At 38.2% G+C, this 26314-nt stretch overlaps 1 protein-coding gene across 1 annotated transcript in view; it reads left to right on the plus strand.

The window, feature by feature from the left end:
* Atp10d (ATPase phospholipid transporting 10D (putative)) overlaps positions 1 to 26314 on the plus strand; it is a 65966-nt gene that overhangs the window by 8207 nt on the left and 31445 nt on the right. Inside the window, exons 2-9 of the mRNA XM_042678074.1 lie at positions 9273 to 9599; positions 13118 to 13312; positions 14506 to 14710; positions 17525 to 17610; positions 20619 to 20725; positions 20994 to 21125; positions 21467 to 21591; positions 21709 to 21961. Of these exons, the coding sequence (XP_042534008.1) occupies positions 9310 to 9599; positions 13118 to 13312; positions 14506 to 14710; positions 17525 to 17610; positions 20619 to 20725; positions 20994 to 21125; positions 21467 to 21591; positions 21709 to 21961 (1393 nt within the window). The 5' untranslated portion in view covers positions 9273 to 9309. The remainder of the gene's footprint in view (positions 1 to 9272; positions 9600 to 13117; positions 13313 to 14505; positions 14711 to 17524; positions 17611 to 20618; positions 20726 to 20993; positions 21126 to 21466; positions 21592 to 21708; positions 21962 to 26314) is intronic.

Below are 26314 nucleotides of genomic sequence, written 5' to 3' on the forward strand. Positions count from 1 at the left end.
TGGTATCTTGGCACCTGAGGTATCAGGAATCTGGGAGACAATGACAGTAGCCCTGGCTACTGTCTCTACCCTACACCCTCTACCCTTGTAGAGGGTGTTGGAAAAGTGGGTCAGAGATGATACACATGGGGCAAGTTCAAGTGTTATGAGTGTTCGCTGTGCTTCTGGCAGGCCTGTCTCTATATACAAAGAGACGTTCTAGTCCCTAATCTATTACAAAGGAGCTCACACCCCTTCTTTGTTATTATTGTTGTTTTTGGAACCAGGATATGAATTCAGGACTTCACCCCTGGCTTCACTTCCTTGCTCAGCTGGTATTCTACCACTTGAGCCACACCTCCAGCCCTATCTTTTTACTGCTTATTTTAGAGATGGAGTCTTTTTGGACTTTCTCACCCAGACTTGTTTCAATCCTGGTTCTTCTGGATCTTAGCCTCCTGTGTTGTTATGGTTACAAGCAGGAGGAAGCAGTGTCCAGCTGGGGTTCCTACTTTATATTCAGAAAACTGTTGGTATTAATTGTTCTATATTTCGTCTTAATCCTCATAAATGCTTTCCTCATCTCACAAGGTTTGGAGCATGTAAGAACTTAGATATTTAGTGGGTTCTCATGGTGATTGAGAAGAAAGTTATAAGTTGAGTGGTGAGTGAATACCCATCATTCTTCCTGGTCCCGCTTTTGGGAATGCTGGTTGAAACAGTTGTGACAATATTTAAACATTCAGAATCAGTCTGTACGTCCTCATCACTAACCTGGTGATTTTTATGTAAGCTAGATGTTGGTTATTCTAGGTCATTCCAGTCCTGGTACATGAGGGTCGATTTGTACCAGCTATGAAGCCATTGGCACATAGTAGTGTTTTATTCATTCAAAGGCCATGGCCTTCCTAATAATATGAGTAATACAAGTGTTCAGTCTTCAGTTAAACTTTACATTTTGAAATAATGTTTTTCAAAGTATGCTTCTTGTACCAGAAGCCAGTGAACACTATCCACCAACTATCTGCAAACACTGAGTTCCCTTCTGAACTGCTGGATCAGAAGCTGAGAGGGAGGAATTCAGGAGATTCTCATGCATGTTGAGTATGAAGGACAGAAACAGAGAGAGCATCTTGAAAGGACTCTATATAAGAATGTTTTTGTCTTTTAGACAGGTGAGCTCATGTGTGTATTTTAAGTTGTTTATTAACTGGTGATGACCTCAGAAAATTTTCAGTGTTAACTGGGCCTAAGAGAATTCATTATCCTGTATTTACCTTCAGTATTCTGCTCCGTTTCAGACTTCTCATTAAGCATTCATTAAGGAAAACAGAGTTCTTGAAACTTAGTCTGTTTTCTAGTGACTTGTATACAATAAAATATGTGTTCTAATTTTGGCATACCACAGTACTTAGGAATTCTTTCCTTAATAATAAACTGAACTTGGCTGTAGAGATTTTTTTCTTTCATAATTCAGATAAATATTAGTTTTTGTAATTGTTTTTTTAAAAAAGAAGCATTCCTACCTTTAAAGACAGCAGTTAACTCAGCATTGGAGAGTACCTAGATATAACACATTCTTTTTGTTTTCCTGTACCAGCAAGACCACCGTTGAACTTGGAGCACTTGGTTAATTGGTGTGGTCTTGAAGAGTACTTTTGTTACTTCTCAAGGCAGAGTCCCTAACTATGGCAGGAAATCAGGTCAAGTAAAGTATGGAGGTCCTAGGCTTCTACACAAAAAATGATAATCAGGCTAAGTCTTACAATTATGAATGATATATATAATAGAGAGAGATGGATATAGATATATAAATATATATGTATATGTATATATAGCTGGTCCTGGGGCTTGAACTCAGGGCCTGGGTGCTGTCCCTGAGCCTCTCTATGCTCAAGCCTAGTGCTCTACTACTTGAGCCACAGCACTACTTCTGTGTGCTTCTTGGAGATAAGAGTCTCATGGAGAGTTTCCTGCCTGGGTTGGCTTCAAACCGTGATCCTCAGATCTCAGTCTCCTGAGTAGCTAGGATTGTAGATGTGAGCCACTGGTGTTGGCGCATGAATGATATTCTTGAAAAACACATTTAAAATGCTTCACATGAAATTGTTCATTGAGCCTTGTGCTCTTGGTTGTTAGAATTTCTCCTGGGAAGAGTTGAGAGAGAAGAAGAAGGTATTGCCCTCCTTTAGCTATCTGGTTGCACCAAAAAGCAAAGATGAATGTGAGTGAAGAATCTAAGAACTTAAAGGGATGGTCATTAGTATGAAATGTGTACGCACATTCTCAGTAGATAAGTTATAAATAAATGCTCTAGTTGAAATAACTTTTTCTAAATAATTTCACCAGTAGCTAACCTTAGCACTTACTATGGGCCACCCATTGTTGTAGGGATTTAAATATATTAATTCATCTGATCTTCACAATAGCCTCTTAAGCAAGTTTAGCTGTGAAGTGGATGCCAGGAATTGACATTGGCATCTCGCCCCAGTGCCTCTACTTTTGATCACTGCTCCATTGCTTACTGCTCTTATAAATCATCTAGCAGAGTAAACAATGCTTTGCTGAAAGAATCTTTCAGGCCTGGAGAAGCAGGTTCTATGTTTTAATAAAGGCAGAATGATGCAACCACAAGCTGAAAGTGCCTACTTCCGTTTTAACAAATATATCTACATATATATCTATATAGAGAGATATATAGATATATAGATTTGTATCTTGTATTTCTACTTGTAAGGAGAGGAAAACCAGGCTGGGCTTGCCAGCCTGATCTACAAAATGATCAACAGTGATTTGTGGGTCATCTAACTTAGACCAAGAAGTAGAAAGACACATAGAGAAGAATTGTGTGTATTTCTTGAGTTTGGGAGAGTTGGTTATGGAGGGGGTAAAGGGAAAGAAACCACTAGGAACCCTGCCAAATTCAGTGATTGAATCATGCTCAAGGCTTTAATGAGAACAGAGCAGAGAATGCCTTGTAATATCTCCTGTTCAAACTGTTCCCAATTTCCTTTATACTCTGTGCTCAAGCTAAAATTGTCCAAAGGATGGCTAGGGATCGATGTGATGAGTAAATAGTGGTTGACCAGCATTGATAGAAAGACAGGGTATGTTCTGTAACCTCCCTAACAAGTCACAGGGTGAGTATAAGAACATCGTACCTTCATGTCTGCATTCTAGATCTTCTGAATCAGATTTTCCAGGGAACAGACCTGGGAGATTGACAATCAGGTGATGATTATTAGGGGAACTTGGGAAACAAAGCAGGCAGTAGGTAATTGCTCACAAACACGGCTAGAATGTGTGTTAGAGGGAAAGGTCAAAGATAAGATTGAATTGCCTGTCTTTTGTGATTGTGTGGTTTTCTGTGTGTATCCTGCTTAATGCTGTTTTTTTAGGTCTTAACAAGTACATTGAACTGAGCATTTATTTAGGCAACTTTAAGTACATTATAGACAATATATTTAAAGTTCAGTCTTCAGCTGAGTGTTCAGGATTCCAACCTCTTAATGTAGGGCTTTAGAAGAAGCTGAAGATAAGAGAAGGAAGAAAATGAGTTTTTTTTGTTGTTGTTTTTTCTAAATAGTGTCTCATCTAATTAATTAATTAATTAATTTTTGCCTGTCCTCAAGGCTAGCACTCTACCACTTGAGCCACAGCACCAGTTCCGGTTTTTTCTGTTTATGTGGTACTGAGGAATTAAACCCAGGGCTTCATGCATGTTAGGCAAGCACTTTACTACTAAGCCACATTCTCAGCTCCCATTTCATTCATTAGCTGGTGGAAGATCAGAGGCTAAATGCATAGGTTAAAACAAAGAAAAATGACAGGAATGTGAAACAGATCCTGTAGGGAGAGTGGTTGGATTGGGTTAGAATGGAAGGGGGAGGGTGGATGGAAAGGCTGAAGGACGGTGAATTGGGTCAAAATACTTTCTGTACTAGTATGAAAATGTAATAATGAATTTTGTTGAAATTAGTCTGAGAAGTGGAGAGAAAGGATGAAAGAGTAATGGAGGGGTAAGTCTGATCAAGATACAATGCATGAATTTATGGACATGTCAAGATGAAAAACTCCTATACAACTGATATCAGCTAAAAAAGTGGGAAAACTGGGCACCAGTGGCTCACACCTGTAATCCCAACTACTTTGGAGACTGAGATCTGAGGATCACAGATCGAAGTCAGCTAGGGCAGGAGAGTCTCAGCAACTCTGACTCTTATCTCCAGTTAATTCCAGAAGCTGGAAGTGTAGCTGTGATTCAAGTGGGAGAGCTTTTACTTTGGGCATAAAAGCTTGGGGAAAGCTGGGCGCTGGTGGCTCATGCCTGTAATCCTAGCTACTCAGGAGGCTGAGATCTGAGGATCATGGTTCCAAGCCAGCCCGGGCAAGAAAAGTCCATGAGATTCTTATCTCCAATAAACCACTAGAAAACAGGAAGTGCTGCTTGCCTTGAGCTGAAGAGGTGAGGAACAGCGCCCAGGCCCAGAGTTCAAGCCCCACGGACAAAAAAAAAGAAAAGAAAAGAAAAAAAAGCTTGGGGACAGCATCCAGGGCCTGGGTTCAAGTCCCAGGAACAGCACGTGTGCACATGTGCCTGCACACACTCGCAGGCGCGCACACATACAGGAAAAAGGAAAAAATAAATAAGTGGTTGTGATAGTATTGAGTCTTTGAGTCCGGTTATGTAGAACAGAAAAAACTTGATTTGTTGAAAAATGGTGTCAGCTCACGTATGTGGAATGTAATGTATGTAGATAATAATTGGCCAAAGGATTCTCACTTGACAATACTTTATTGATATTTCAAAATAGCTATAGAAGAGAAATTTCAATATTCTAAGTACAAATAAATGATCAAATGACTACATGATGGATTCTGTAGGCTGATTTATCATATAATGTATATAAAGCATCATACTGTAGCCAATAAATACATTTGAATATTACATGCCAGTTAAAACATTTTTGAAGAAAAAAAAGTGGTAAGCAAGGTATTCTTTCTCTCAGTTAAAACAGGTGATTTATAAATGCAGGACTGAATTCTAGGGTTAAAATTAAAAGCTTCTGACATTTGTTGCCATGTCAAAATGTGTGCCCAGTATTCTGTAGATTTTTCATTAATAAGATGCAAATTATCAATATGTTATAAAATTTTATCCCTATTTTAAAATGTTGTTTCTTTCTGTATTTGAAAAATAAAATAATGTGTGTTGTGGACACCCTGGTATAAAGTGCAGTATTGGGTGAAATACCAATTAATGACTACCAACTTTTGATCTCCAAATTAAGTGATCTCAAAGTCTAAAATATCATAAGTCTTGAAGATTTCTTGATGAGGCATGACTGAAGAAAATAAAAAACTTCCCGGAATGCTTATATGAAAGATACTTTTTTCTAAATACTTAATATTTTTAACTTGGTTAACTTAGTTGCTCCTGACTTTGGTGGGGCAGTGTCTTCTACCCCTATTGGTGTGTTTTAGTTTCTTTCTACCATGGGTCTGTTTTCCACATCTGTGGGGTTGGGAGCATGCAACTATGACTTTCCAACTTAAGATGAAGTCAAATGCAAAATGCAATCAATTGCTTCTAAAGTATGAAAACTTTCAAAGTAGAGAACTTTGAAACCAATTCAGTGCATCCTATTAATATATGTGTGGGAGAGAGAGAGAGAGAGAGAGAGAGAGAGAGAGAGAGAGAGAGAGAGAGAGAGAGAGAGAGAAACAGACAAAGTCAGAGACAGACAGAGAATAGAAAATATCTGTATGCATAGCAGGTAGTAAGGGAAGGAACCGTTTTATGAACCTTTGTTTCCGCTACATGCGTCTGTCTCTGCTAGAATGCATCTTAAAGTGTATTTTTCACTAGTATAGAGTTTACAAGTTTTGAAATAGCTGCTGAGCTAGGGTAACTAAGTAGATCCCTGGTCATTCCTTCCCCATATAAAAGGATTTAAAGTTTGAAGCTGTAAATTTGAAGATATTCTCACAATCTGCTTTTAAGTGTGTGGAGAAAAGATTAGGTTAGGCACCACTTCTGTGTCTTGATTAAATCCGTCCTCTGATTCCAGTTATCACTTTTCAAGGTAATAATACTGTACTGAACTTTATAAAGTTGTGTGAAAGTACATAAAGTGAAGCTCATGAAAGCAGTACTGAGAGATAGAATCATCTTCTGGTGACCTTGGAGAGTAGGAGGGACTGGTAGGGGCAGTGAGCCAGCCTCCTTTCCTGTTCCACTAAAAGTCCTTGAGGATGAAAAGGAGGGAGAGAGACAACACCACAGGAGTTAATAGTACATCCAGGAACAGCTTAAGGAGGGCAAGAATGCACAGAGGAAGCAGATCAACAGATACTTGGGCAATGAAATGTTTTCTCAATGACTATGGCATTATTTCTTAGGAACTAAATGATTTGGAGAAAAGTACAGGAAATGAAAGAATAATTGTCTCTGTTTTTTGTTTTTGTTTTTATCAGTCATGGGGTTTGAACTCTGGGCCTGGGCGCTGTCCCTCAGCTCTTCAGCTCAAGGCTAGCGCTCTACCACTTGAGCCACAGCGCCACTTCCGGCTTTTTTCTTTTTGCTTATGTGGTGCTGAGGAATCGAACCCAGGGCCTCATGCATGCAAGGCAAGTGCTCTACCACTGAGCTACCTTCCCAGCCCTTTAGAGGACAGTCTTTAAAGGACAAAGATCTGATACAAATAAAACTTCTTCTTGATTTTATTATTGTATAAAAAGTTCTAAGACTGTCTTTATAATATAAACGTCATAAGACTGACTTTATAATAGGGACATGCATTGCAGATTTAACATCCTGACACAACTACATGCACTGCACTTGGGGACTGTGTTCTTCCCATTAAAAGTGACTCTCTGCCTTTACTTATTTATTGTTAATATTTTGTTTTTTCAAGTTCTATTGCTGTTTTAAAAAGTGACTTTTTGTAAATGCAGTGATAAAGTGATGGCAAATAACTATAATCTCTCTGATTGTATAAGGTTGGATATATAGTAAACAAGTACACTAGCAAAAGTAGAATATAAAAGTATTGATTCACTACAATTACTAAAGTACTTCCAGTACTAGGTAATAAGTTACCATCTCAGAACTGTACAATTTTTATGTCCTTGGTAGGGGGGAGCTAATAATTTATGATTAGTGTAACAGTTTAGAGAAATAAATCAATACTCAGGATGTAAACTTAAAATGAAGTTTAGGAAGGAAGCAGACTTAAATAATTTGCCCGAGTAACTTCTGTACCTTAACATTCATTTTGTACCCAGAATTTCATTTGTGTAGTTACATGCCTGATACCTCACTTAGACCTTGTGCTTCTAGAGAATGGGATCTAGGTCTTAATCATCCTTCTTTTCCTAATCTAGCATGGTGTCTAATACATTATCTGGCTTTTCTCCAGGTGAAGACTTCAGACACCTGGATCAGATTTATCTGGGCAGTTTTCTTATGACACAGCTACAGACTTACTAAATAAGAATCTTCAGCCGGGTGCTGGTGGTCTTGACTCTAATCCTAGCTACTCAGGAGGCTGAGATCTAAGGATTATGGATCAAAGGTAGCCCAAGCAGAAAAGTCCGAGAGACTCTAATCTCCAATAAACCACTAGAAAACCGGAAGTATCACTACGGCTCAAGCGGTAGAGCACTCGCCTTGAGCTGAAGAGCAAAGAGACAGGGCAGGCCAAGAGTTCAAGCCCCGTGACTGACCAAAAAAAAAAAAAGAAAAAAATCTTCATAGGAAAATTCCAAGCCAAGGAAAGCAAATAGTATAGCTAAAGCAAGGATAGAAACCAAAGACCTTGATCTTGACCTCTGCTAAGTTGATGACATTACCTATTGGGTAATATCTACTAAATGTAAAGTAGTTTAGAAACACAGATATATGAATCACATGTAAGTTAAAAATCTTGAGTCTGGTCAGGCACTGGCCACCCTAATACCTTGTCTACTCAGGAGGCTGAGAACTGAGGGTAGCAGTCCAGGCAAGAAACTCCATGAGATTCTTACCTCTAATTAACCAGCAAAAAGTCAGAACTGGAGGAATAGCTCAGAAGACAGAATGCTAGCCTGGAGTGAAAAAGCAAAGGGACAATGCCTACGCACAGAGTTCAAAACCCAGACTCAACACACACACACACACACACACACACACACACACACACACACACACACACACACACACACACACACACACACACACACACACACACACACACACAGACAGATTTTGAGTCAGAGCTGAATATGATAGTCACATTGAATCATCCAAGCTTCTTAGGGGTAGAGCTAGAAGTATAGCAGTTTGAGGCCAACTCAGACAAAGGTATGGTGACATAACATTTATTGACTCACAGTTTAGTGGTTTGGCATTTGGGAAGTACAGCTCATCTTCTAAATCTTATCATCTAAGCACTCATGTGTGGTGGTCAGCTGGCTGCCAGTGACCAGCTGACCACACATTCTCAGGAGTAATAGTGGTAATTCTTTAGTACTTATCCAGCCTAGTAGCCTGGGCAGGTCGGGACTTGTGGTAGTGGTAGGCAGGGAGAGTTTCCAGGAGCAATATGAGTAAACACTTATCAAGCCTCTGCTTGTGCCCTGTTTGCTAGTGTTTCTATAGTTAACGAAAGGTACATAGCAATGTAGAGAAAGAATATTCAAGCCTTAAGCTAGATGATTTACATGTTACTCATTTAATTGTCCAACATCACTGGCATTATTTTCATTTCAAAGATGGAATCAGTGAGGCCAAATGTTTTCTTATGTTGTGGAATGGCCTTTTAGGCCCTGTCCTTATTCTTTTTGTGATCAAATGTTAAGGTGATCAGGCAGAAGGTGAGCATTTTATATAATTTAGAGAAAAATTGCCTATTGCTGGTGGCTCATGTGTGTAATTCTAGCTCTGTAATTCTAGCTACTCAGGAGGCTGAAAGCTAAGAATTGTAATTCAAAACCAGCCCAGGCAGAAAAGTCCACAAGACTTATCTCCCCTAAACTACTCAGAAACAGACAGCACTGTGGTTCAAGTGGTAGAGCACTTGCGTTGAACACAGAGAGGCTCAGGAACAGGCCCAGGCCCTGAGTTAAAGCCCTATGACTGGAGGTGGAGGGGGGTGGGGGGAAAACTATGATGGAGTTTCTAAGGTGACTTTCATGTCCTTACTTATATGTCAAACTGTTAAACTTTTTGTCATAGAAAAAATAAAAAGTTTATTCTCCTTCAAGTCCTAGATGCTTACAGGATATGTGTGTATATCTGTTGTTTTTGTCAGATCGCCTACACAACCTGGGCCTCCCTGTGCTTTGGACATGACTGAACTTTTCCAATGGGCCAGATACCACTGGCAGTGGCTGATGGGTGGTCGAGCCAGGGAGGACGATGAGAGACCATACAACTACTCCTCGCTGCTTGCCTGTGGGGCCAAGGCCTCCCAGACCCCCAAACTGGCAGGAAAACACCGGGTTGTCATTCCTCACCTCCAGCGCTTCAAGGAAGAGTATGAAAGATTCTCTGGAACCTACATGAATAACCGGATACGAACAACAAAATACACGCTTCTGAATTTCGTGCCCAGGAATTTATTTGAACAGTTCCACAGGTACTGTGTGAATTTGGAGGAATAACAGTATCCTAGGATTTTCTGCACCATTCTGAATTGCTATAGGACCTTTGCCATTTTTCAGAGCAACACCTGTTATGTTCACCTAAAACTTGTTACATCATCCATGGGAAATTGTACTTTACATCTGGTAAAATGCCTTGTCTTTACTAGAGAAGATAGTATTGTCATCCTATTATTATTCAGTAGGGAAGTAATTGATTGATTTAGCTAAGGTCATGCTTGTGATAAACTACTAATCAAGGGCTTTGGTCTTGAGTCTTTTCACTATTGGTGTAGTGTTCTTTCCAATAAGCCAAGCTGTATGTTAACTTCAGATCCTTCTAACTTGATATAATAAGGGAAAATGGCCACTCTGAAGCAAATTCGGATGTAAGATGTTATTAAGATATAGTTGAATCATTTAAATTAATAGTCATTTAGTTTAGCTTTCCTATGCATTTAGGAATTGAAGGTAATGAAATTGTAAAAGTTGCTACTAGCTGGGGCACCTGTGTTTACAAAAAACAAAAAGATAGCGGGGTGGTGTATAGAAGATGTCAAGTAGATGGAAGCCACAAAAGAATTATAATACTACATAGATCTGTGGCCTTCTATTGATGTGATGTCTTGATTAATTATAGGAGGGTATATGAGACCAGCAGAGGTGTGGGATAAGTGTATTTTATATGAAGAAAGGTAGTAATGAGTAAATCAAGGCAGTCGCATAGAAGACTTGAACCCTAGGACGTGGTTCTCTCTGATCACACCTAGAATCTTGTTAGGGATCCATAGGCAATAATACTGGGAATACAGAGGTAACCCACTGGAAGGCTCTTGCTGTCAGGATAAAGAAGTGAAACCCACGAAGCATGGTTCAGAAGAGAAGGATGACATGCGCATGTGTATTCCACAGTGGAGACAGTGTGGTGAGTAGACAAAGAGAAAATAAAAGGAAAAGACAGTACTTAGGAAGTAATGTGTATATCCAGGTGAGTTAAAAGAGAGGCTTACACTTCAAATAATGTAGGGATGAAAAGAAGGATACCCTACTGCAGGTGCTGTGGGCCATTAAGTGAAAAAGAAGATGATGATATGAATATGTTGAGTATGATGACCAGAAAAATTAACAGAAATAAAATAAGAACAAGGAACAGAAAAAATATAACAAAAGAAACTTAGCTGGAAACTTTTTTTCTGTTTTGTAAGTGAGACACTAAGAGATTCTCAGATTCCTTATTCATTCTACCTACGTTTATTCATTCTGCATGTTCTATAAGAATTTAGCAAACAATGTCTAAGTTTAAAGTAGAGATATAAATTTATTGAATTAATGGCTTTAGATACCATGATTATTATTTCCCTTCCATGGTAGCTCATGCCTGTAATCCTAACTTCTCAAGAGAAAATGAGATCTAAAGATCGAGGTTTAAAGCCAGCCTGGGCATGAAAGGCCATGAGACTTTTACTCCAATTAATTACCAAAAAAGCCAGAAGTGAAGCTATGGCTCAAGTGGCAGAGTACTAGCGTTGAGTGGAATAAAGCTCAAGGACGATGCCTGGGCCCTGAGTTCAAGCCCCAGTACTGGAACAAAACAAAACAAAGAAACCAAAAACCAGAATTTATAGTCTAGTATATTTGATGGAAGAAATAATGTGACACTTGAAAAGTACCCTAGAGTTGTGTGGACTTGGATTTCTCCTACATGGAAATGATTAAAGTCATACACAGAAGTAGCAAAAATATAGAAGGAAGAAATTTTCAGAGCAAAAGGAGTTGAAAGTAATGAAGGAAAATTCTGAGTAGCTAAATCTTTTGGGGAATTTCATGGTTAATGGGAAAATATGTGATAAAAATTCAAGCACCCATGCAGGATTAAGAGTTGTTTTTGTTTTTTTTTTTTTGTAAGAAATAGGGCATCTTGAATTTACCTTGATGAAAAACAAGGAACCAGTGAAGGAATATTCAAAATATAAAATAGAGGAATGGGCTGGATGCTGGTAGCTCATACCTGTAATCCTAACTACACAGGAGGCTGAGATCTGAGGATCGCTGTTCAAAGCCAGCCAGGGCAGGAAAGTCTGTGAGACTCTTATCTCCAATAAAACTCTTATCTCCAGAAAACTGAAAGTGGTTCTGTGGCTCAAGTGATAGAGTGCTAGCCTTGAGCTGAAGAGCTGAAGGACAGCACCCAGGCCCAGAGTTCAAATCCCATGACCAACAACAAAAAAAAAAAATAGAGGAATGGAAGAAGTTGTTTGCTGTTGTTGTTGTTTATTTGTTTTTTGAAAAATGTGGTTCTTAGTAGTGTGAAAAGAAAGAGAAGGGTTAATCTCAAGAAAAAAAGAAAGCCAAGGGCTGGGAAGGTGGCTCAGTGGTAGAGCGCTTGCCTTGCATGCCTGAGGCCCTGGGTTCGATTCCTCAGCACCACATAAGCAAAAAGAAAAAAAAAAGCTGGAAGTGGCACTGTGGCTCAAGTGGTAGAACGCTGGTTTTGAGCTGAAGAGCTGAGGGACAGCGCCCAGGCCCAGAGTTCAGGCCCCACGACTGGACCCAAAAAGAAAAAAAGAATGTCAAGATTTTCTACTTACTTTGAGTCTTATTTGAATCTAATGCTTGGACATACAAAAGACTAAAGAACCCATTGACTCAGATTTTTTTTCTCTTCCAGTACTGGGGTTTAAACTTAGGACCTTACATTTGCTAAGCAGGAACGGTAGCACTTAGACCACTCTGCCAGCTCCTGTTGCATTCTATTTGTTGTTGTTGTTGTTATGCCCCTGGGCCTTGAATTCAGGGCCTGGGCGGTAGCCCTAAACTTCTTTGCTCAACACTACTGCTCTACCACTTGAGATATACTTCCAGCTTTTTGGTGGTTATTTGGAGATAAGAGTCTCATGGCTGGTTTCAAACTGTGATCCTCAGATCTTAGCCTCCTGAGTAGCTAAGATTACAGGTGTGAGCCACAGGTACCCAAGCTATGTTCATTGTTTTTGACATTGGATCTAATTTTATAGGCTAGACCAGCATGGTATATGATCCTAGTATTTGTGCTAGCATAACAGGCCACTGTACTTAACCATTGATGGAGATGGAATCTTACAGACTCGTATGCCTAGGATGGTCTTAAATAGTGATTACCACCCTCTACATTCAAAATAATAGGACTATAGGCTTGAGGTACTGCTCCCAGGCTAATATTTCCTTAATTGCTTTACCCTTAAAGTTAAAGAAAATACAAATTCTTTATGCTTTTCTGTGTTATACAACTCAAAGACGCCTCACTCAAATGCTCAGTACGATGCACTTAAAAAATCTGTATGCCAGACTTGTTAAAAATGTTACCCTATAAGCCAAATGTCTCGTTGGGTAATAGCCAGTTCATTTAGATTTGTTAGACTGTGCTACTTTTCTGTTTAACCAGCTAATACAAACTGAGAGAAAACCACCAAAAGATCTTTGACTCCAGTTTTCGAGGTGATTTGCTAACATATCCCTATGTGTGCTTGGGTTACAGGGCTGCCAATTTATATTTCCTGTTCCTAGTTGTCCTGAACTGGGTACCCTTAGTAGAAGCCTTCCAAAAGGAAATTACTATGCTGCCTTTGGTGGTGGTCCTCACGATTATTGCAATTAAAGATGGCTTAGAAGATTACCGAAAATACAAAATTGACAAGCAAATCAACAACTTAGTAACTAAAGTTTACAACAGGTAAGTATCACTAAGGGATATGCAAATATTATTTGAAAGCGTGTCATGCTTTGTTTTGTTTTTTTCTCCTCTTAGATGTGTGTGACCAGGAACCTTTCTGTATTGTTATTGTTTTCAACGAATATTTCCTAAAATTCTACAGTGAATTCAATTCAGGTTCAAAGGGAAATTAAAGCCTTTATCAACCCAAGACTTTATAAAAGGAGAGTTTCTCTGGTTGAATTAAACTTCAGACCACAGAAGAGCAAGCAGGCCGGTGGTTTTTCAACACTGGCTGTGCAATTTAGGGTTAAGAACAGTATGATTTATGTAAGGCAGAAGTGAACTTGAAGTGATGTAAAGAATGAGTGGGATGTGACAAGAGAAGGCAGGAGACTGCATATGGGGGAAAAGGGAATTGCAAAGGACAGAGAAGAGTGTTCTACTTGGTGCACAAAGCCTGGAGCTTCTTCTATTCAGGAGTGTATTTACTGTTGGAGACCTGTATTTCCAGTATTTATGAAATAGGAAGTCTACATAGCCAAGCATAAACATGATGAGTATTGAACCATGTCATATATTCTATGAAGCTCCAGTTAATATTTAGTCAACAATGGAGATGTCTTCAATCTTAGGGGAGCCACGGAGAAAAAGATTACAGGAGGAGTCTGTACAAATATTGTAATTAGTTGAATTCTCAGATAAGATGACTATTGATTTGGAAGGTTATTTCATTCACTGATAATTTGAGGCCGATCATTTTTTATGGTGAAATAATGATGTTTTAAAAATATATGACCTGTGGTTATTACATTTCATCATGTCTTCTATTATTATTCAGCCTCTTGGCTGGACCAGAAGCTCTCTGAGAAGAGACCACATGTCTTACCTTCTTTCCCCAGGCCCCTGGTACTCCAAGCACAGGTCAGCATGCAAGAATCACTCTGCATATAAACCCATTTAAACCCCTCTGTAATTTCATTCTAGAATTATACTCAATTAGCAAAGCATTTCAAAAGTCTCAGAGGGAAAACTTGGAAAAGCCCATTTGAGTTGTTTATGAACTGAGTTTCCAGATGAGTCACGTGTGGAATTTTGTAGCTTCTCTTTTGACATTTTATCGAAAATGATTGGATGTGTGCACTAAGTTTAACAAAAAAATTACATGTTTCAGTTTTCCACAACTCTTCCCACCCTTCCCACCCCCATTTTAGGAAGGAGAAAAAGTACATGGACTGTTGCTGGAAAAATGTCACTGTTGGGGACTTCATTCGCCTCTCCTGTAATGAAATCATCCCTGCAGATATGGTGTTACTCTTTTCCAGTGATCCTGATGGAATCTGTCACATCGAAACTTCCAGCCTTGATGGAGAAAGCAATTTAAAACAGAGGCAGGTGGTACGGGGGTATGCAGAGCAGGTAAACAATGTTCTTGGATGTTGATTAATTAACCTTCTTTTCTCTCCCCAGGAAATGGCTGGGTTCATTTCCATAGTACAGATAAAGAGATTTTTTAAAATTAGGTGTTTCTTTTTTTGTTACTGACAACACAATCTCAGTTTTAATAAGTTTCTAGATATCAGTAGACTTTTACTATATTTTGTAGATAACAGGATTAAATGACTTTGGAGCTCAAACACTTCTGTCTTCAGTCACTTTTTGGAACTAAATTAAGAAACCTTGATAGAAGGAAACTACCACAAAAGCAACCACCTGCTAATTTATTCTTCTTAATCTTAAATATTCATTAGTATATAGTTGGATCATTGCTCCTAAAATATATCATAACGTGTTCCAAAGCCTTTGAAAACTTTCCTAGCCTCTTAGGTCACATAACTTTGAGACCTGTTACCTTGCTATATTAAGGGGAGGGAGAAATTAGAAGTTATTATGACATAAATTTGTGTTTATCTTAGCTCTGACATTCATAACTATGGGTTTGGGCAAGTTATTCTAATGTTTTATGCCTCTGCTTCCTTATCCTAAAATGGAAATGATACTATTTCCTTTCCAATGTTTTTGTAAGATTCAACCACATTAGGTATAGTGCTTAATAGCTGCATCTTTTCTTTGCATCTCAAATCACTTGAGATGAACTATTTTAAAATGTAGTGATCTTACATTTAAACCTGAGCTACTAATAAGTTGAGGTTCCTTCACCTGGTCCATTCAAAAAATGTTTTAGCCTCTTCCTACCCTTATCTTTAGTACATTTCACATGGGGTGCATCTTTCTTCCTGTGGATTTTACATAGACCGTCTGATTAACATGCCTCTCAGTTTAGAGCCGCTGATACTTTTATAAACAGTCCCGCTCCTAAAATTGGAATTTGGTTATGCCACTGGAGATGATATAAATTATTAATTGGTATTGCTTGCCTGTAATGTGAGTGCTGTAGAACCCAGTGACCTCTATAGTAATTCTGGGCTAACCACCTTTTGAGAACTTTGGTGCATTATGTGATCCTTGTTGTTTCTTTTTTTCATATTTTAAAAAATTATTAATAAGTTTTTTATTGTAAAAATACCATACAGAGAGGTTACAATTACACGAGCAAGGAAATGAGTACATTTCATATCAAGCATTGTTGCCTCCTCCTTTGTTTCCCCTTACCATCCCTGCCCTCCCATCCCCACCCCCAAAGTTGTAAAGTTTGTTCTTCGACATAGCATCTTGTACATCTCATTGTTGCAATGGGTCCAACTGTATCCCTATTTAAAGAATTTGCTTTTTCCCTTCCCCTCTCCAAATTATACCAACATCAAGTACAGTGAAAACAGGGGTTATACCATGGGGGAGGGACATATGTTAGAAACAATAGCAAGAAAGAAAAACCATTTGAGTCCTTATTTTGGGGTTCATTTCACCTAAGATCAACTTATCTGACCTTTTCTGCTTGTCTCAGACACATACTAGTTTGCAAATAAGGGAGACTATGGGACCTATGTTCTTTGGGCTTGGCTTACTTCACTTAATAATATAATTTTTTCCAAGTCTTTCCATTTCCTAACAAAGCTGCCAGCATAACTGTGCTTATTGCAGCATTATTTACCATAGCTAAGATATGGAACCAACCCAGATGCCCCTCAGTAGATGAATGGATCAAAAAAATGTGGTATATATACACAATGGAATTCTATGCCTCCATCAGAAAGAATAACATTGCCTCATTTGTTAGGAAATGGAAAGACTTGGAAAAAAATATGTTAAGTGAAGTAAGCCAGGCCCAAAGAAACATAGGTCCCATAGTTTCCCTTATTTGCAATAACTAGTATATGTCTGAGACAAGCAGAAAAGGTCAGATAAGTTGATCTTAGGTGAAATGAACCCCAAGATAAGTATTTAAATGTTTTTTTCTTTCTTGCGATTGTTTCTAACATATTTATAAGATGATTTCTTTGTTGCTTTGTATGTCCCTCCCCCACAGTATAACCCCTGCTTTCATTGTATTTGATGTTGGTATAATTAGTGGAGGGGAAGAGCAAAAACAAACCGTTTAAATAGAGATACAGGTAGACCCATTGCAACAATGAGATGTACAAGTCATTATGTTGAAAAACGAACTTTACAACTTTGGCCGGGCAGGGGCAGAGCGGGGCAGGGAGATGGGAAAGGATGGGAAGGGGAACAAAGGAGGAGGCTACAATGCTTGATAAGAAATGTACTCGTTATCTTGCCCGTGTAATTGTAACCCCTCTGTACGGTATTTTCACAATAAAAATATTTTTTAAAATGTGGTATATATACACAATGGAATTCTATGCCTCCATCAGAAAGAATGATCCTTGTTGTTTCTATCTTTACTATTCTGTTAAGTAGGCCAAATTGCAGTGCATACCTTCATGGGACTCTGAAAAAGAGATCAATTAACACATTTAAAGTACATAATGTGGATTCTACTCTACAAAAAGAACACAATATTGCAGCTGGGAAGGTGGCTCAGTGGTAGAGCGCTTGCCTTGCATGCATGAGGCCCTGGGTTCCATTCTTCAGCACCACATAAGCAAAAAGAAAAAAGCCGGAAGTAGCGCTGTGGCTCAAGTGGTAGAGTGCTAGCCTTGAGCTGAAGAGCTGAGGGATAGCGCCCAGGCCCAGAGTTCAGGCCCCATGACCACCACCACCAACAACAGAAAAGAATTAATGAAAGTGCTAAAATGCTTAATTATCAGACTGCCATTGCTTTAATCTGAAATTCTTCTTGTTTTGTGATTTTTGAAATTTTTTTTTTTTTAGGACTCTGAAGTTGATCCCGAGAAATTTTCCAGTAGGATAGAGTGTGAAAGTCCAAACAATGACCTCAACAGATTCCGAGGCTTCCTGTGAGTGACAAGTGACACTTTGGGGGGCATAGTGAACTTGGCTTAATTCAGTAAAAGTTATGTGTACTTACCACCAAGCTAAGTCATTACAGGACACAAATCAGCCATCTGTGTATTGGTTTACCAAAATAATTTAATAAGTCTTTGTCTCTCTGTCTATATTTACTTAAAGCAATAGCAACATGCTGGGTGCTGGTGGCTTACACCTGTATTTCTAGCTACTCAGAAGCTTGAGATCTGAGAGTCCTGGTTCAAAGCCAGCCCAAGCAGGAAAGTCCATGAGACTCTTATCTCTAATAAACTACTCAGAAAAGGCTGGAAGTGGTGCTGTGGCTCAAGTGGTAGAATGCTAGCTTTCAGCACAGATACTCAGGGACAGAGCTTAATTAGGCCCTGAGTTCAAGCCCTAGGACCACCAAAAACATCCCCCCAAACAACAACAACAACAAAAACAATGGCAACAATAACATTTCTTTATTAAAAATCTTAACCCCCTCCGGTGGTATAGTAATATCTTACATAAACTCCATACTCTTTCCTTTTGAGACATAATCTTTCCTTTTCACTATGTAGTTCAGACCAGCCTCAGAATTTTTGTGATTCTCCTGTCTCAGCCTCCCAAGTACTGGGATTGCAGTTGTACACCACCAGGCTTAGCTTCATGAGCTCTAAGCCTGAGACATTACTGTTGGGAAAGAAGTGTTTGGACTATAAAGTGGCAGGTTGAGTGATGGCCTTCTGTCGAATTAGAGTACCAGATAAGCTGTTATATTTAGCAAAAGTGAGCCAGTGATTTGAACACTTGTTTAAGAGCATCGAAGGCTTTCTGTAGCATTCATATCCTTTGTGCAAGGGCAGTTAGACATTAGATCATGTCAAATTTAAAGCTTGGCTTTTGCCACTTAGTGCTTTATGACTCTAAGCCAAGTCAAGCTATTTATTCTCTTTGATCCTTTGTTTTCTGATTTTTACAAGGAAGCAATTAGACATATTTCATTTTAGTAACTTACAGAAAGAGGCAAATTAACAACTCATTTCTTGTGACCAGAATTGTCTTCATCCATTTGCTCTAATTCAAAGGCATTTAAGAAAAAACTAATGTCCTTTGTGAACATAAATGTAAATATTGTACTCCAAATTATAGCAAATTAAATCTAATAATGCTTAAAAAATGTAACACTTCACAACCTAGTAGGGCTTATCCCAAAATGCAAGATTGATTTAACATTACAAAAGGGTAACAGAGTATTAATACTATATTAATAAAAGATATTCAGCAAATTCAGAAAGAAAAGGAAAAGCAGATAGTTATCTCATAGATAGAGAAACATGATTTGGCAAAGTTTAGCTTCCGTTTCTGAAAAGAGGGACTAGGAAGGAACATTCTCAACTTAAAAAGGGATATATATACAAATAGCCTATAGCTAGCATCATGCTTAGTGTTGAAATATTATTACCTGTGCCCTAAGGCCAAGAGCAAGCATGAATACCTGCTCACACTGCTTTTATTCAAGCTTATAATAGATGTTCAAGCTATTTCCAGCAGGTAAAAAGATTTTCTTTGTAGAAAATCTGATGAAATTACAGATTTTTTTTAATGGCTACAAAAAAACTATTCAAACTAAGAAGTGAGTTTAACAGTATTATAGGAAACAAGATCAGTACACCCAAATAAATTCTGCTTCTGTATATTATGAACAATTAGATATCACAAAGCTTTTAAATATTATTTATAAACCAATTCATGGAAAACTGAGTTCACATTCTATACTGAGCTGATGCCTCCTCCTTCCAACTTTCCTTCCCCTTGCTGATCTCTTCCCACTAAACACACATATGTATAACATTCATTTCTTGAATAAGCAAAGTCATTTGACCTGTATAGATTCCCACATTTTGGATCTGGTTGACTGCGTATTTGCAGTGATGTTTAACATGTCTCTTTGGCCCTCTTATTTTTTGTCAGTCATCAAGTGACACTTTCAGAATATTATGAAAGAAATGGATTCTCTCCCTGGAAAAATAGCACATGCGCACATGTGTGCACACACACACACATTATTGCACATCATTCATAGATCTTCTGAAGCTACATGTCTTGGACTTTAATGTACTCATAGAGACTTATATGCCCATAACTTTCTTTTCCATACACTAGGAAGGCCATACATTTAGGATGCCCATGGTCAAATTGATGCTCTAACCTAACTTTCTCATTGTGAAGTTCCTTATTGGACTTTTACCTGATGACTTAAGCAATCACCAATTACTCTTTCCTGAGCTGATCCTTGATCTTAGCCAGGTTGAAAATAATTGTATTAAGAATTTTTCCCTACTAACGGTTGTTAATACAGTGCATACTTGAAGAACAGGATCCTTATTTGGAATATTTCTGAGTTCTTGTACTAACTGACAAACAATGACAACTAAAAAAAGCAAAGGGAAGTAGAAACTCCAGCCAAAGCAGGAAACTAAGAAAACAAAAGCAAATAAGGGAAACCATGGGATCTATGTTTCTTTGGGCCTGGTTTATTTCACATAATATACTGCTTTTACTATATTTGATGTTGGTATAATTTGTGGAGGGGAAGGGGAAAAAATTGTTTAAATAGGGATATGGGTGGACCTATTGAAGCCATGAGATGTACAAGTCCTAATGATGAAAAATGAACTTTACAACTGTGGCCTGGTGGGGCCGGAGGTGGGGGTGGGGGTGGGGTGGATGAGAAGGGATGGGAAAGGGGAAACAAAGGAGGAGGCAACAATGCTTGATAAGAAATGTAATCATTACCTTGCCCATGTAATTGTAACCCCTCTATACGGTATTTTCACAATAAAAAAACAAAAGCAAAAATAAAAAACAAAAGCAAAAGGGCCAGAAACTTAAAACCATTCCTGTAAACTAATTTATTATTCAGAGTCAAGAACATTCAAGTGCCACAATTTTTATCTTTATACTCAACATTTGCCATTTTAAAAATAAACTAGTTTACTGTCGTTTTTTATAGAGAGCATCCCAGCAAAGAACGTGTGGGCCTCGGCAAAGAAAACTTATTGCTGAGAGGGTGCACCATTAGAAACACAGAAGCAGTGGTGGGCATTGTGGTTTATGCAGGTTGGTTATACTTCTGCGTTTCATCAGTCTTCTCTCTGCTTTAATACAAATTAACATTTTCATTTACTCAAGACTACAGTCTGTGGAAGCACAAAGTAAACTTTGTCTTGATAAACTTAATCACTGTTTTCTTTTTCCACAAAAGCTGAATAAACTGACCAAAATACTTTATGTGCTCTTAAATTATCTTCTGTAACTATTTTTTTTAAATGATGTTTGCTACCTGGTTTTAATGTACATTTTTGGATATCCTGTGTTTCCTACACAGGCCATGAAACCAAAGCAATGCTGAACAATAGTGGACCAAGGTATAAGCGCAGTAAATTAGAAAGAAGAACAAATATAGATGTTCTGTGGTGTGTCCTGCTTCTGCTTATAATGTGTTTAACTGGTGCCCTGGGTAGGTAAAATCTGTTGTTGTTGTTGTTGTTGTGTGTATATTTAACATCTTTTTGCCAAGATACGATTTTTTTCAAAATGATGTTTGTGAATGTTCAGATTCTGTAAAGGAAGCTTTTATTTGCCTCTTCATCTATTAGCCTGAAAAACATTAATAGTGACTGTCTATTTATTCTTTGCCATGGTACTGAAGGAATCTGGGAAACAATCTAGAGAAAGACAGAGACAAAAACCTTTGAATTTTAACCTGTTTCCCCCAAACAAAATTAATAAATATTCTCTTTTTCCTTCCTAAGGAATAAAGTTCTATATTGTTTTAATATCTGTGTGTGTTTTTGAAAGGTCATGGAATCTGGTTGAGCAGATATGAAAACATATTTTTTAACATTCCTGAGCCTGATGGACATGTCATATCACCAGTGTTGGCAGGATTTTATATGTTTTGGACCATGATCATTTTATTACAGGTAATCCCTGTCAAATTTACCATGAAATTTTATGGGTTTTGCTTCTTTTCCAGCTACCTTCAGCTATAGCCACTTTCTCTAGCCTACTTTAACATTTTCTTGTTTGTGTCTTCTTAGGTCTTGATTCCTATTTCTCTTTATGTTTCAATTGAAATTGTGAAGCTTGGACAAATATATTTCATTCAAAGTGATGTGGATTTTTATAATGAGAAAATGGATTCTACTATTCAGTGCCGTGCCTTGAACATCACTGAGGATCTTGGACAAATTCAGTACCTCTTTTCTGATAAAACAGGAACCCTCACTGAGAATAAGATGGTTTTTCGAAGGTGTAGTGTTGCAGGATTTGATTATTGCCATGAAGAAAATGGTGAGTATTGGGTTTCTAAAAAAAACTATTTATCACATAAGTGTTTTTTGTTTGTTTGTTTTTGAAGCCTTTTAAATTCCTAATCTGGCCTGGGAGTGCTTTACTTAAGTAGTGGGTGCTCAGCTTAAATAGTTGACCTTGATGCTACATTGTTTTTCTTTTAAAAAGTTAGTAAACATTAAGTTTTATGCTACTAGATTATACAATAATAGATATAAACAATAACTGACACTATAAGATAGATACTCAGCATTTGTTTTGCTTATTATTATATCTTTTAGTATCATTTGGTGTCTTTAACATTTCCATTATAAAAATGTTATTTAATAACATTCTTATGCAGTTTAATATTCCTATTATATTTAAATATTTATATTTTTACAAATTTGCAGAACCATTTCACATTTGTACAATTGTTTTATTCAGTACTGCATTAGTTTTATTGAAAAATATGCATATAACCTCATCAAAAATTTAGTAGGTAAAGAATATACTGCTTTGGGTTCTTTTTTTTTGGCCAGTCCTGGGGCTTTAACTCAGGACCTGGGCACTGTCCCTGAGCTTCTTTTGCTTAAGACTAGCACTCTAGTGCTTGAGTTACTTCTGGCTTTTTCTTTTCTTTTTTTTTTTTTTTAAGGCTTCTTTTATTTTTTTTTGGATCAGGTCGTGGGGCCTGAACTCTGGGCCTGGGCACTGTCCCTCAGCTCTTCAGCTCAAGGCTAGTGCTCTACCACTTGAGCCACAGCGCCACTTCTGGCTTTTTTTCTTTTTGCTTATGTGGTGCTGAGGAATCGAACCCAGGGCCTCATGCATGCAAGGCAAGCGCTCTACCACTGAGCCACCTTCCCAGCCCGCTTCTGGCTTTTCTGTTTATGTGGTATTGTGGAATCAAATCCAGGGCTTCATGCATGCTAGGCAAGCACTCTACCACTAAGCCACATTCCCAGCCAGTTCTTGCTAAAAGTAAAGTAAGTTACCAATCGAGATTGGGAGAGTAGTAGTGCTATGCACTGTAGAAATTTGCAAGGAGCCAGTGAAACTGTAAGAGATCTGAAAAAATATTTTTGAGAATAATTCTAAAGGGATTCCAGGTTCCTACCATTTAGCTTCTAGCTATCTACTAATGCTTGGTAAACAACAGCTAGTTGAAGAATTAGTAACATGAGATGAGCTTCTAACTTCAAGTAAAATTTTGAATTTTAAATTTTCTTTGAAGAATTGAACTTTACTTAATTTTGTTCTTTATAAAAATAAGATGTGTTCCTGTCAATATAATTCAGAGAAGTGAACTTTCAAAACAAATTAAAACTCCTATTCATTTATAATTGGGTAATGACTTAACCCTCATTAATAATTGGTTAATACCTCTCTCTCTCTATATATATATTGCCATTCATTCTTTTATGCAGATTTCTCTACAAGGAACATTAAAGCTCTGTTTTGCAGTTTGTCTTACTCAACAATGTCACGTGGTTTTTTCCTAAGTCAGTTTATAACCATGTGAAGAGCATAATCTTCTATTGTATGTGCTCAGGCCTAGTTAGCTGTGCCTTTTTGGCCATTACAGATTCAGTAATTTCTATCTGAAGTATTTGGGATCAGAAATGTTTCAAAAATTGTTTTTTCATTATTTACGCATATCTCAACATATTGAGTTGTCTTGGGAATGGAACCCAATTTGTTTGTATTCATATGTGCCATATAAACACAGCCTGAAAATAAATTTAGACAATATTTGTTCTGTGTGTGTGTGTGTGTGTGTGTGTGTGTGTGTGTGTGTGTGTGTGTGTGTGTGTCTGTGCTTGGTCTGGGCCTTGAACTCAGGGTCTGGCACTGTCCTGAGCTTTTTTGCTCAAGATTAATGCTCTACCACTTGAACCACAGCTCCACATCTTGCTTTTTTGGTGGTTAATGGAGATAACAGTTTCGGGAATTTCCTGCCCATTCTGGCTTTGGACCACAATCCTCACATCTCAGCCTCCTGAGAAGCTAGGATTATGGACATAAGCAACCATGTACTGCATTAAAAAAAGTATCTTTAAGTAGTTGTTCAGCATTTTTAAGTTTCTGTTTCCTAGAATCCTTGAGCACTGGTTCCTCTTTTTAGAAAATATTTTGTTTGAGGCCTTTTTTTTGGCTCTCTTGTAGAGCTCATTGAAAAAGTATGGTAAACATTTTGTCCCACAGGACTTAGTCTTAATGTTGTCTGGATAGCAGATCAAAGCAAGTAGTACACTATACATAGGTTTGGAGATATTTGAGAAAGGGATGGGAAAAGAAAACAGATCAAACAAGGAAAAGAAAACAATTTGATACCTCACCCAGGGCCTACCTTTAGACACACAGAAGAGATCCCAGACATTGTATGTTTCCTCTTAGGAGTCAGAAAGCAAGATTCTTGGCCCACTTTGAGGCGTTCATAGAACTAACTAGAGCCTACCTTAAGAGAGGTATAAAAATCTCCATTACCAATCAGATACATTTTGTTTATTAATTAGATGATAAATCTTGGCTTTTATAAACTCTTCCCTGGGCCTGGAAGTATAGTTCCAATAGCTTTGTTTTCTGAATCACGGTGTAACTCACCTTGCTCGTTTACTTGTCCTAGCTTTCCCAGAATGACTAAAAGCTGACTCATTCATTGCTGTCTCCATGCTATTCTTGCAGTTGTACTTGTTGAGAAAGTTTGTCCTCCAGTAAAAGCTGACCCACCTGGTATCGTTCTCCTTACCCAATTGTGTGGTGCCTGCCTTGTCTAATGATGACTAAGAGAAGCTGCATGAACCATTAACTTCATTTCTGTAGAACTTGAAGTATTTATTTCTAAAATGGCATCACCAACACATTTCTTGAGCTACTCAAGGATTTATCAGTCTCAGCACTGTTGATAGGGCCTGGGCACTGTCCCTGAGCTTCTTTTGCTCAAGACTAATGCTGTACCACTCACACCAAACCAGAGCTCCACTTCTAGCTTTTGGGGGAGAGTAATGGGATTGGTAGTTTACTCGAGATAAGAGTCTTGTGGACTTTTCTGCCTGGGCTGGCTTCAAACTGTGATCCTTAGACCTTAGCTTCTTGAGTAGGTAGGATTACAGGCATGAGCCTTCAGCCCAGCAGTGGGCTTGCACATTGAAAGATGTTTGTTTACAAGTGTCCTTGGCTTCTACCAACTGATGTCCAGTAGCAGCTGCTCCCCAGTTACAACAGCCCACTGTATGTACAACCCTTGCCAATAGTTCCTAAGGGATAAACCTGCTATATACAATTTAGTCTTAAGGAGTTATGATATGATGGATAAACACATTGGCTCTGGAATCAGAAAGACTTAAGTTCAACTCCCTTTTCTACCTCCAACCACCTGTTTAATCATGGTTAAAGTACTTAATCTCTCTGGGTGTTAATTTTCTTAGCTGCAGAGAAAAGCAATAGCAGTTTCTACATGATGGCATTATGTTGAAGCTGGATATATATATACATATATATATATATACTGATAAATATTCATATTCACATGTATATATGAACATTTAAAAAAAAAGAAAGCCAGGCACTGATGGCTCATGCCTGTAATCCTAGCTAGACCAGGTAGAAAAGACCCCAATTAGACTTATCTCCAATGAACAACTTAAAAATTGGAAGTGGAGCTTCAAAGTGGTGGCATGCTAGTCTTGAGCAAAAGAGCTCAGAGACAGCACCCAGGCCTTGAGTTCAAGCCCCATGACTAACCAAAACAAAACAAAACAAAAACTTCAATAGGGCCGGGCACAGTGGCTTGTACCTATAATCCCAGCTACTTGGAGACTGGGATGATTGGAATTCAAAGCCAGAGGAAAAAAATTAATAAGATCCAATCTCAATCAGTAAAATCAGGTAAGATGATTGTACCTGTGGTCCTAGGTACGTGAGAAGCCGTAGATAGGAGGATTGAAATCTTGATGCTGGCCCTGGGCAAATGTGTGAGATCCTACCTGATATATAATTAAAGCGGTAAAGGGCTGAGGCCATGAATTAAGTGCTAGAGAACCCACCTAGCAAGCACAAAGTCCAAGGTTTAAACCCTAGGTTAAATTCCCCCTTCACCCTCCACAAACATCAAAAAAGAATACACTAAAGACTGATATATGTTGCTGTTGGACTTTACAATGTAGAGTTACTGGTGAGCCTGACAAGAGTAATGTCAGTGAAGAGATGGGAAGAAAGTTCTAAAATTGCTTATGGACAAATTGGTGTAAACAGAATTGGTGAAAGCAGAATTGCAAAGATGATATTCTTGAAGAATCCGGAGGATGGGACGCAGGTCACGAGAGGAGGGCTTGACAGTTGAAACAAGGCAGAGGCTGAGTACAGACGAAG

This window comes from Dipodomys spectabilis, unplaced genomic scaffold, assembly GCF_019054845.1.
Source record: "Dipodomys spectabilis isolate Male_0828 unplaced genomic scaffold, ASM1905484v1 ptg000043l, whole genome shotgun sequence".
Classification (NCBI taxonomy): Eukaryota; Metazoa; Chordata; class Mammalia; order Rodentia; family Heteromyidae; genus Dipodomys; species Dipodomys spectabilis.